At 52.9% G+C, this 12,494-nt stretch overlaps 1 protein-coding gene across 3 annotated transcripts in view; it reads right to left on the bottom strand.

Annotated features, from left to right (window-relative positions):
* The window catches only part of ANKRD11 (ankyrin repeat domain 11), a 121,769-nt gene that overhangs the window by 23,441 nt on the left and 85,834 nt on the right, over positions 1–12,494 (bottom strand). For all 3 annotated transcript variants that reach the window (XM_015639873.3, XM_015639872.3, XM_033517306.1), the window contains exons 3-4: positions 9,072–9,216; positions 1,909–2,047 (exon numbers count right to left, since the gene is read on the bottom strand). In XM_015639873.3, coding sequence (XP_015495359.1) covers positions 1,909–2,047; positions 9,072–9,158 — 226 coding nt within the window. In that variant the 5' untranslated portion in view covers positions 9,159–9,216. The remainder of the gene's footprint in view (positions 1–1,908; positions 2,048–9,071; positions 9,217–12,494) is intronic.

Genomic DNA, 12,494 nt, shown 5'->3' with positions numbered 1-12,494 from the left:
GCTCCAGACAAAAGCCTGTCCCACGTGTCCCACCTGTGTCCTCAGCCAGGTGCCACCGATGGCACAGACTTGGGGGGACCCCTCCACCCCAGAACGTGCAGCTTCTGAGCACCACAAACACGTCTGTACCTGCCTCCACCTCCAGCCAGGCCAAGGACCAGACAGGCCTGAAACAGCCACACTGGGGTGGTGCAAGAGCAGAGCAAGGTGCCAGGAAGCCTTTTCCTATCACTGAGTCTTTTCCCGTCTCCAGCAGCTGATTCCTGGAGTAAAGGATGTCAGGGAAGACAAACAGGCTCCTGACCGTGCACACTGACCTGCAGCTCCCTGCTGGGATCTCCAGCCCAGAGTCACTTCCTCCCCAGTCCCCACCAAACAGGTTGTTGAGACTCGCCTGCACCTCCCATACACCTTGCCAGAGTTTGTCTTTAAATGTGTCTGAGTGCCATTAGCCCCTCCGGGTCTCCTCTGGGGCTGCTGCTACCCCTCAGCTCAGCCACTTCCTCAGGAAGGATGAGCTCTGGAGAGGAAGGGGAAGAGCTCTACAGAGGAAGGAGAAGATGAGATAAGAGTCACACGGCTGCAGAAAGCACAGGGGTAACGGGGGAGCCCCTGAGCAAGGGATTCTCATGTTCTGCTGCTCTCACTCAGCAGCCACAGCCTCTCCCAGCAGCTCTCTCTGCTCTCCTCTGCATTTGGTTTCCTTCTGGCTGCTGCCAGTGCAAACATTTCCAACATCTCTGCATCAGAGAGAGACTGGAGCCCTGGGAAAAGCAGATCCCTGTCGTGACGTTCCAGCTGTCACGAGGGTCAGCCAGCCCTGCAGTGAGTTCGGGCTTCAGCTCTCAACCCCGTACTGAACGTGGCACAAACACCCTTGACAAAGAGCAGCTCCAACCCTGCTTCATCAGCTGTGCCTGGCCCCAGTCACCCCCACAAGGTGACACCCCAAGGGACACACCACAGCAACCCCAAACCTTGCAAACAGCCAACACGTTTAAGAGAATTAATGAGCGTTTGGAAACTCTCCCCAGCCAGGGAGTTCAGGAACACAAACCCATGGGAACACTGGACACGTCTCTGCCGAGTGTCCTGCCTGTGGAACAGCTCTCCCTGCTGCAGGGGCACTCCTGGCCCTTCCAGACCTGCCCTCCTGAAGCAGAGGAGACACATCCCACATCAGGCCACCTCCCAGGCTCCCCACAGAGCACCACCAAGTACAGCCCTTGTACCATTTCCAAGCACAATCCCAATTTTTAACCTGTTTTTATCTCTTTACACAATCACTGAGCTTTACCTGACTGGAACAATTTCCAAATGCAGATTTCCTAGGAATGTACAGGAAGAACCACACAAACCCCTGTCCATAAAATCCACAGCTTAGCCCCTTACAACCAAAAAAGACCATTTTCTCCATGTCAAAACTTTGTGACAGCACTTCCCAATTGCTAACAAATCCAAGAGCCCATCCAGGAGCCTCATGCACCAGCCACTCTCCTGCTACAAGACTGACCTGCTTGACCAGATTCTACTTGCTGATTTTCTTTTAAAGACTACTGAGCTTTATTCCCTTGTTTTCCAAATTCTCACATGCAGCTCTCCACAGCCTGTCCCAGCCACAGTTCCTGAACTGGGATAGTTAGAAACAAGGAGAACAGGCAAGATGTGAAGGAAGGGAGTCTCCTCACACAGCCATGGCTTGGTCCACCTGAGAACATCACTAAGAAGGGATGTGCACATGTGGAGCAGAGCAGTTATCCAGCCCCTTGTCCACGTGCTTCTTCCTTCAACTAAGAAATACAGGGAGTTTGATACACTTCCACATGGATTGGCTGCACACTGGACCCTGTGTGCTCCCCAGCAGCCCCAACAGCCAGGGTTTGAGGGTGGAATGTGGCATTTCTGTACCTGTATCCGAGTCTTTTTGATCTCCATTTGTTCCGACAGTGAAAGGCAGCTTGCGTTTGGTCGCTCGCTCTTTCACCTCTTTGCCGCCATCACTCCGGTCCAACTTTGGAGTCTTGGTTAGAGAAACTTTATCTTTATCCTGGAAAAAAAAAGAGACCAAGCTCAACAACAGCCTTCTCCATACTGTGCTCACCTGATTCCCCAAATCCTGCACTGGCCTCATAGAAAACCCCTTCCCTTTCTGCTGTGGATTTTCAGCATCAGGGTTTGCCAACGCAGCCTCCACCAAGATTACAAAGCTCTACCAGAGAAGAGCCAGGCCAATCAAGGCTGCTGTGTGGTGCCAAATTCCAACCAATTCATGTGAAAATGAAGCCAACACTTTTCACGAGGCTGAGGATGCACCCAGCTGCGGGCACTGAGGGAAGGCAGGCTGGGATGGAGGAATCTGAGGATTTCCAAATGCAGCCACACCACAAGAACCATTCCTGCTTTTTATCAGTCCTGCTTGTTTGGGCTGGTTTGGATTTTAATGTGAAACAGAAATGCTGCAAACTGCTCAGAAGCGGGGAGAGATTTTGAATGAACATTCCAAGCAAAAATTACAGATACTGAGACAGGTGAGATTTTTCACATGACCAGGGAGAGCTGGCTCCCAGCTCAAACTCCAGGAGTCCAGTGTGCTGGGAATGCACAGCCAGAGGTCACGCCCTGTGTTTTTGCACGTGAGGACCAGGATTATTTTCAGTGAGCAGTTCTGGACTGACCACTGTGCCCCTGCCTGAACAACAAGGGCAGCACAAGCGCCTTTGTCACAGATCTGAGTTCAACAACCCAGCAAAACCCAGACTCTGCGCTTGGGAGGCAGAGTGAGATTAAACACAAGAACCTCAGTACATGGAATCGTGCCAGAGAGTGGCTGGAAGCTCAGAGGAGCCAACCTAAGAGCATTCCCTTGTTTAGAGAGGCACAGTCCTGCTGTCTGCCCTGGCAGGTGGCCCCGGTGTCACAGGACTGCGGTGTCACTGTCCCCGTGCGTGTCACTCCTTCCTCTTCCCGTGTCTGTGTGGAGCCCACAGCTCACCCACAGGAGAAGGACACTCGCCCCAGGGGGATGTGTTTGCACGGCCCCAGCGCTGCTCTCCGGCGAGGATGAAGGAAATGGGTTGGGGAATCCCTTTTTTGGTAAAGCAAGAGAAACAAACCTGCCAGGGCTCTGTGGTGGGAGGCAGCCAAGGCACGCTCGGAGCCCCAGCAAGGGCAGCCCTGCTCCAGAGCAGCTGCCGAGCACCGGCCCCAGAGCCACGGGACGGAGCCCCCACAGCCAAAATAAACACTCCAGCATTTCCTTTAAACCCTCCAGATTGAAAAGCTTTTGACTTATGCTTTCTGAGGTGAACAAAAATAGTTCAGAATAACAAATGATGCCACTTGTACTGCTCTGAGGTGGCAGCGAGGCCAGGGAGCTTCCATCACCTGCCAGGAAAGTCGTGTTGTGAGCAGGTAGCCTGCTCTGTCCTAGTTCTATGAGTCTCTGAAATATTTTATCAAAGGAATAAAAGAAAATGTGTGTATTTCTCAAAAAAAAGCCACCAAATAAATAATGCACCTTTTTTCCACAGTGACCATTCACATTCTTAACTTTTCCTTATATCTACCTGAATAAAAGGCATCTCTGAACACTTCAGACAGGAGTCTGTGAGGTTCCTGCAGGGTGAAACACTCAGGGCACCAAGGCTGTCAGAGTTCAAGAAGCATCTGGATGATGCTCTTAGACATACAGGTGGGTTTTCTGCTGGATTAATGCTGCCTGGGATCTCTGTGCACTCAGGAGTGAGAAAAAGGGCAGGACAGGTAAAATTGCAGCTCATTCTAGAAGTCTGAATCATGGAATTGTTTGGGTTGGAAAGGACCTTAAAGCTCATCTCGTTCCAAGCCCTGCCATGGCAGGGACACCTCCCACTATTCCAGGCTGCTCCAAGCCCTGTTCTGCCTGGCCTTGGGCACCTCCAGGGATCCAGGGACAGCCCCAGCTGCTCAGGGCACCTGTGCCAGGGCCTGCCCACCCTCCCAGGGAAGGATTTATTCCCAATATCCCCAATGTCAGTTTAAAGCCGTAGCTATTGCCACGTTGCTAAAATCTCCGTGCTGGAGGAGAGACAGAGTAGAGGAATTGTGAAAAATGTGAGAGCAGAGGTGAGCCCTGGCAGTGTCCGTGTGAATCCCAGCGCCGGGCACGCTTGGGCAGAGCTTCCTTTGCATCCACCCCGAGGGCTGGGAGCTGCTGATCCAGTCAGCTCAGCACAATTAAACACCAGGCAGCGAAGGAAGCGGCGGCAGCGCCGGCACCGCTTTGAAGATTAATTCATACAGTAGCACAACGATAACCTTTCCTACTAATTGGAGCAAGGAAGATCCAGACTTTGCTTCCCCCTGGAAAGCAGCGACCTGCTGGGGATGCCTGCAGCAGAGGGTGGAACATCAAGGCATTTGGAGAGTCCAATTCCTGAAAGTTTTCGTTGTCTTATTTGAAGCTTTGCTTCCCTAATTATTTCCAATTCTGTAATGAAGAACGTCATCCTTTACTAGAGTAAAACCTGGTTTCGTTTTTAGGTCTTCTCATGTTTAAAGTAAGCTCAGGCTCATCAGCATCAGGTTTCACAAATGGAACAAATCCAAATTAGAATCAAAAAATCCTGGAATGGTTTGGGTTGGAAGAGACCTCAAAGCTCAGCTCATCCCAACCCTTTTTGCCATGGGCAGGGACACCTTCCACTAAATCAGCCTGCTCAGAGCCCCATCCAGCCTGGCCTCAACACTGCAGGGAAACTTGTATGAACAGCCCTGTGTAAGAGCTGGGGCTCTCCAAGGCTGGGACAGGAGTTTGGGGATGGGGAAGAGTCGAGAGCTCAGCAGCAGCAGCAGCAAGTTCCCCTTTGCAGGTGTTAATAAAAGCTGCCTTGGCGAAGGGGAGTCAGCAGCCACGAGTGCAGGAAAAATCCCCTCCTGCCACGTTACACTTGCAGCAGAGTTCCTGTATGAGTAACAACCCACCCTGAGCTACTCTTGCAAAAGTGAGAAGATGCATCACAGATCGCTCTCAGCTGCTGTGCTTGGAGCACAAACCCACCAGGAACTGGCCCCAGCAGCCACCCAGAGCGAGATGCTGCAGGGTGGGGATGGAAGGGCTTCCCCCATCAGCACCACAGACCCTGATACCAATCTGCTCAGGGCACCTGTGACACACAAACTGGCCAAAGGCCAGCCCTCAGAGCAAAAACAACCCTCTGGGGATTTCTGATGCAGATTTCTGCAAGATAGAGCCATTTAGATGGGACTCTGAGCAACCTGACATCAGGGAAGGGATGAGATGAGCTTTAAGGTCCCTTCCAACCCAAACCAGTCCATGATTCTATGATTTACAAAGCCATGCAAAGAAATCCGTATTTCCAGCCCCGTCACCTCGCTCAGACAGAGCCTGACTTGCAGCCCAGCACTTATGCAAAGACTTGCACTTGCCAGCCATGGAAATCCCCAAAGCCCTTTGTTCTCCAAAACGAGCTCCAAGCATTTCAGGTTGTGATGTCAGTAAAAATTAGGCAGCAAGGAATAAAACCAGCCCGGGCAGCCTGGGAGGAGAAGCCCAGGAGAGCTCCAAGGCTGGTGCCCCACATCAGACTCCTGCAGAGAGCAAACAACCCACGCTGCAAAAAGCAAATGCTGCCACAGAGGGACTTTCCCTGCACCAGTGGGTCTGTCCTGGCTCTGCCAGCACGAAGGGAGAGGGGGCAGAGGGTTCCCACCCTGCATTACAAAAAGGAACACACACAGTTTTACCCAGAAAGCAACTGGATGTGGTGAAAACCAAACGATTCCCTAAATCTGAACCCCTTGTAGCCTTCCCAAAGCCAGGGTATGACACATACACACACAGAGAAAACTGCACAAAGTCTGAATTTGTGTGGTTATCAATGCTGCAATAAAACATGTGGAGCATGGAGGTGACTGGAGCTGAAGCCCTGTTCCTTTGAGCCTCAGGCACCAAAGTTTGTAAGAAATATGACCCAGTGATGAGCATGGGCTGATTAACTTCACTGAAATGTCATCTCTTCAGTCACCCAGACACTCCTGCAGGTTTCACACCCCAGTAGGTGACTGTGCTGGACACAGAGCCCAGCACTCACTCATCCAGTCTGGAAAGCCCTGGAGGCACAACAGATTTCATGAAAACAGAAAAATAAGGACCACGTTCCCTTTTCTGAAAAGGGGAGAAGGGGAAGGAGAAAAAAAAAAACCTCAAGTTTTTTTAACCTCTACCAGCTCCTACAAGCAAAAACTGAGCTAAGTGCTGTTCTGCTTGGTGTTCACTGCAGCAAAAATTCACTTTTGACTGTGCAAGAGGGAGCATTTCCCCATGAAGAGGCAAAGGCTGTGCTGAGCACACGGTGTAACCACGCAGCCAGGCCAGCCCCATCAGGAAACGCTTCTGGCAGCTGATACAACGCTTGCTGCGGTGTTCTGCTCAGCCTAAGCCATGAGTAATCTCCTCCTGCCACGGGGATCTGTGGATCTAGACCAGAAAGGAGAATTATTCATATATGGCATGCGGATTTTTACAAAAGCCCTCAGGCTGAAGGGAGCAGGAGGAGCCTGGGGGCTGCCAGTGCCCGCCCTGGACAAGGCTTGTGCAGCCTTATAAGGGCTCCAGAAAGCCTGGGAGAAACAGCTCCTCATCCAACACCATGGAGCATCCAACGCCCTCAGACACGCTCCTTACTCCACTCCACTCTCAGGGCCACATCCCACTAATTCCTAAATCCCTCCCGAGGAGGGGCAGGGAGCAGAGAGCCTGGAGTTCCCTCCTGTCGTGAGCTCTGCTGCTGACAGGCAGCAGCTCACAGCCTCCTCCTCAGAGCAGGAGCCCTCTGGAGCAGGGCAGCTCCCCTGAGAGCCCAAGATGTGATGGAGCACGGAACTCAGGTGCGAGAGTTGGTGATCACAGAATCCTGGAATGGTCTGGGTGGGAAGGGACCTCAAAACTCATCTTGTTCTACCCCCTGCCATGGCAGGGACATCTGCCACTGTCCCAGGCTGCTCCCAGCCCTGTCCAACCTCGCCCTGGACACCTCCAGGGACCCAGGGGCAGCCACAGCTCCTCTGGGCACCTGTGCCAGGCCCTCAAAGGGAAGCATTTATCCCAATATCCCATCTAAACCTCTCCTCCTTCAGCTCAAGGCCAGCCCCCTTGTCCCCTGTGGTGCTCAGCCCACTGCAGCACCAGGACCCCCCCTCCATCTGCCAGAGCTGCAGAGCCCAGACACGTAAAGCCCATTTAATACTAAATTAATACTGATATTATTAAGGTCCCATTACGAGGAAAACACTTGGTTGGCACCACTTTGGCAGGCTGTGTCCGTGCCCACGGAGGGTCCCTGCGCACGAGCCGGGCTCTGGCCTCCCTCTCCAGCCTCACAGGGAAGCTGTGCCCAGCCCCAGCTCGGCCCTTTGAACGTGTTGACAAAGGCAAGATAAATGCAAGGCAGCAGCTGCTGACAGGCAGGTACAACAGCGTCTGCAGGGAGGAGGTCGAAGTGCTTTTCCCCTGAGTCACTGCTCCAGCTCAGCTTCAGAATTAACCAGAAACAGGGCAAAAGCCACTCGGGCTGGAGCTCAGCTCAGCCTCTGGAACACAGGAGCCCGTGAGCGTCTCCTTTGTTGAAAAAGGCAGAATTAAAGGAGCAGAGACTGTGCCCTGTCCCCTCTCGGGCAGGCCTCTGAACAGGAGCAGGAATTGTGTCCTAGTTATTTAGCCAGCAGGAGATAACTCCGCTTCCCGGCGTGCCCCGCGCCGCTCGACAAACCTGCTCTGTAAATAACACGCAGCCTTTAAGCTGCCGGGAGTGGATGGAATAAAATGGGAGCTGATTCATATTCCAACTGATCCTCTCCCTCCCCAAGCACCTGCGCCAGCATTAAGCCTCTTACCCAGACCGAGCCTGTATTTACATATCCTGCACTGCCGGGCACAGCCTCCTCTGCCAGGGCAAATGTTGGCATCTTCCCGATGCTACCAGGCACCTGCTCCCCCTCCAACATCCCTAAGCCCAGATTTTGTCCTCTCTAGAAGCCCCACGCTGTCCCACAGCACTCCTGCACCGACCTGCACTTGCAGTGACACAGAAAGGGGAATGTGGCACGTGCCACCAACAGTGCTCCACAACCAAATCCTGGCCTGGGATTTTCCTGTTGGTTATTTTGTATTTTTCTCCTTTTGTCACTAATATGAGCTCAGTCATACAGGGAGTTGGTGCCATCACCGGGGTGGGATTGCAGGGGAAGTGACGGAGCTGGGGCTCACCATGCTCAGCTTCAGCTCCTGGGCCAGGCAGAAACTCCCAGGGGAATGCTGAGAAACTGGAGCAAGGAGATGAAAGGGAAGTGGATGAGATTTGTTCCTTAGCAGAATTCAGCAGATGTAGGTTTTCATGTTTATTTAAAGGTAACATTTGCACAGTTTTCTGCACAGCTATTGACTGGAAATGACTGATACTGAGAAAGGGGGAAAAAGCTGAATGAGAACAGACTGGGCTCATGCCTGGAGCAAAATGGGATGAAGAGGAGAAGTGTTATCCTTGAACTCAGATTTCATCTCAGTAGTTTCACCCAAGCCACGCCAAAAAACAGACAACACCTCAAATCAACTCTCAGAAGCAGCAGTTTCAGCAGAGCAACTCCTGGGCTGAGCCTGGTCCAGCCCTGCTGCTGGGGAAAGCCAGACCAGCCGTGCTGACAAGGACCTGGATTTCCATCCAGAGGAGGAGAAGCTCCTCCCTCACCCAGCACACACTTGCACCATCACCACATCACTTAGGTCTTCCACAGCTTAGTGCAGAAACCCTTAAAAACACACAGAGCTCGCAAAAGAGAATTTTCCAAAGCATCCCCTGTTGCCCAGCTGACTCGGGTCCAGGTGAGCAGAGCGCTTCCTGGGAAGGACTGCAGCCACAGGGAAATAAACCCAACCCCATCAGCTGGCAGAGCACCAACACACCAATGTAAATCCCCAGATAAGAGCCCACGAAATCCTCCTGCCATGGCAAACACTGCCATGCCTTCAAGACTCCAGGCTCAAAGAGCAGCATCCCCAAAGGAAGGCAGGTTACCTTTTTCCCCGTTTGTTTCTCCACCATGTCGTTGCTGAGAGAGAAATCTTCTGACTGTGGTGTTTTAGAACACCCACCCTTGGGCATCGTTCTGCCTTCCTTACTTGATCTTCATTTATGCTGCCATCGCCTCATCATCAACCGTCTGTTGGGAGAGAGGAAAAGGGAGGTCAGACATCTCAAAAGGATCTCTCCACTGTGGGGGGCAGGACAAGGCACTTCCCGTGGGGATAAACCCTCTCCCAACCCCTGGATGGCTACACCAGGATGGCAGAGCACCCTGAAATATGGAAAAAGCTCCTGCCACCTTCCCACAGAGTAACAGAGGTGCTGCAAGGAGTCACACATGGAATCACACAGAACCACTGAGCTTGGAAGAGACCTCCCAGAACATCGAGTCCAACCTGTGCCCAATCCCAGCTTTGTCACCAGCCCAGAGCACCAAGTGCCACGTCCAGGCCTTCCTTGGACACCTCCAGGGATGAGAACTCTGCCACCTCCCTGGGCAGACCCTTCCAATGCCTGACAACCTTTTTCATGAAAAAATTCCTCCTGACTTCCAACCTGAACCTCCCCTGGCACAGCCTGAGGCTGTTTCCTCTCATCCTATCGCTTGTATCCTGGGAGGAAAGGCCAGCTCCAAACTGGATCCCGCAGCTGCAGACACAGCTTGTCTCATACGCAAGGAAAAGCCTAGAAGGGATCAAGTCCCACCAAAGAGCAACAGCCCTCCAGCTCTTCACCCCCAGCATCACCCCAAGCCCACATAAAGCTTCCTGCAGCTCTGTCCTGAGCAGGGACACGGGGACAGACCCCGGGGCTGGGTGTCAGGGACAGCCCTGCACCCCAGCTTGCCACACTGAATTCCCAGACACACTTGCAGAAACAAACAAATTACAAAACCTCTGTTAAAAATGCACTTTTGGAAGCCGTTGCCTGAAGCGCGGAGGGCTCGGCGCTCCCAGGGAGGTTTTGTCACGGCTCCTCACCCCGTTCCTCACCTCGGCCTGGGAAAGCCAACCTGGAGAGGACAAAGCGCTCCTGCTCCTCGTGTGTTGCCTGGTTACAGGGCTGGAAAGACAACTGCCATGTGAAATACAGCGAGGCAGGAGCTGGAGCAGGGCTCAGGAACACCAGCTGGAGCCAAGGCCCTTTTAGGTGAAGAAGAATATCTCCTCTCCCGAGACCAGAGGCTGGAAAGCATCAGTGCAACGGGATATCTGTGAGGAGTGACCCCCAGCAACCCCAGCCTGGGGCTGGAACGGCACAGACAGGAACTTTTCCCCATGTAATTGTCACCTGCCAGCTCTAAATTGCACCCACTTACAGCAGCAGCTCTGCAGAGCTAAAACTGCAGGAAATCGTCCAGGGAGATGGGAATTCTGAGAGGAGAGAGAGAAGTCTTGTACTGAGAAGTTCCCTGGAAATCCCTTCAAAATTTCTGTTCCATTTATGCCTCAGAGGCCTTGGGACATTTTGGGTTTTGTTTTTTGTTTTGAAAGGTGGTTCAGAGGCCCCAGCCCAGCCCTGAAACAGCACAAATTCACAGCCCAGAGCAGCAGGCACAGACAGTGCTGGTGCTTCCAGCAGGACACTCTGCTTCCCAAGGCAGCTGATTCTCCAGCCCAGCTCCTCTGCCTGGGCTGTGGGAAGGTTGTTATCTGTATTTAGGAACAAAACCCCTCCTCGTGCCCCCTGCTCAACATGGGGACAGCTGAGCTTTGGGAGTCCACAGTGTCCCCTGCATGCTGAACATCCACTGGGTCCCTGCAGGAACAGCTCCAGCCATTCCCAGCCCCAGGAATCTCTCTCTGCCAGGCATCATTAGCCAGCTGGGAAAATGTAAGAATTATTTCCCCTCGGTTTCTCTTACAGGGGCTCATTAAAGTGCAGGTACAGGAGAAAGGAGCAGAGGACAATATTCCTTTCAAAATTCACTGCAAATCTAAGAGGTGGAAATTCAGATGAAGTGCTGGGCAAGTGAAATTTATTTACACCTTGCAAGGGATATTAAACCCAAGCAGCTTCACCTCTGCTGATGATGGGACCGGGCCACGCTCTGCTCCCACGAGCAGCCAAAACCCAACCCCACGTCACCGCCAGCGCCTCGCTCAAAGCACCCCACGACCTGCACACTGCCAATGTATTCCCAAAAAAATCATGCCCACTCCCAAGTCTTTGTGGCTGCTTGTACCAGGGTAGGCACCTATTCACGTGGAGCTTCCAAAACCTGTTTAACTGAGAAAAGGCCAGACGGATGCCAGATTAATTCTGCGCCCCTTCTGTTCGCGGAGCTGACTCATTACACTTGGAAAGCCGGCTGCCTCTCCGGGTAAACACAGCCCTGGCCTGTTCCACAGCTTGCAGGGAGTATCACATTTGCACAACAATTACCGACAACGACGCAGCCTTCGTTTCATTTTTAAGCACGTTTAATAAGTTCGTTTCATTTTTAAGCACGTTTAATAAGAGTCAGAGCGGAGGCACAGATTCCTGGCTGGAAGAGCCTTCCCCAGCTCGAGACACAGCATTTGCAGAGAGGCAAATCTAGGGCTGCAGAACGACAATTTGGCTTCAATCCCTCCTAATTCAGGAGCTGGATGAGCCACCCCTTTTCCACCATGCCCCTCTCAAGCTCAGCTCCCTGCAGGAGACAAGCAGCACCCTTCCTGTTTCACTAACAATTAACTCAGCTCCTCGGAGGAGCTGATCACATGTGGCTGCACAATACCAAGTGGGAGATGGAGTGAGCTCAACAGAATACAATCCCTCGTACTTCTCCAGGAAAACAAAGGAGCTGTTTACCCCTGGCCAGGGTCCAGTCCTGGCTGTGTGCATGGCCAGCCTGGTGCACAGCAGCCCCCCACACAAAGTGCTGAGCAGAGAGAGGAGCCTGCCCTGGGGTGGACTGGCCTGAGTATGGCAGCTCCTGATGTTTCAGGATAGCAGGGAAGGCTCTGGAGGTCCCAGCCAGCCAGGAGAAAGCTGGGAGAGCAGGGATGACACCCAGCCCAGTCACCCTGCTCTGGACTTGGGAACCTCCTGGTTCACCCTGCCCTGGGTGGGGGTCAGAGCCTCCACAGCATCCCAGAGCACCCTCCCAGAGGATGGAGGGACAGGACTCTGGAACACCATCAGGAGCAGGGCTGGAGCTGTGCAGAATGAGTCTGGCTGGGAATGGCAGGGCTCTGCAGAGCCAGCCCCGGGCACACCCACCCACAATCATCCCCTGTCCCCTCAATGGGCCAAGGAAACAGTTGAAAATGGTTTTTATTTTGCCCAGGGCATACCAAGTCCAAGCCACACACTGAGACCAAACACGTCTGTGAAGGACCTCAAAAGGCCGCGGTCCCAAAAGGGATGGAAGGGGAAGGGGTGTCATCATTGGAGGGAGGAGGAAGAGGAGGAGGATGAAAGCACTGC

The sequence above is a fragment of the Parus major genome, chromosome 11, assembly GCF_001522545.3.
Source record: "Parus major isolate Abel chromosome 11, Parus_major1.1, whole genome shotgun sequence".
In the NCBI taxonomy this organism is placed as follows: domain Eukaryota; kingdom Metazoa; phylum Chordata; class Aves; order Passeriformes; family Paridae; genus Parus; species Parus major.
This window is presented reverse-complemented; position numbering and strand designations above follow the sequence as displayed.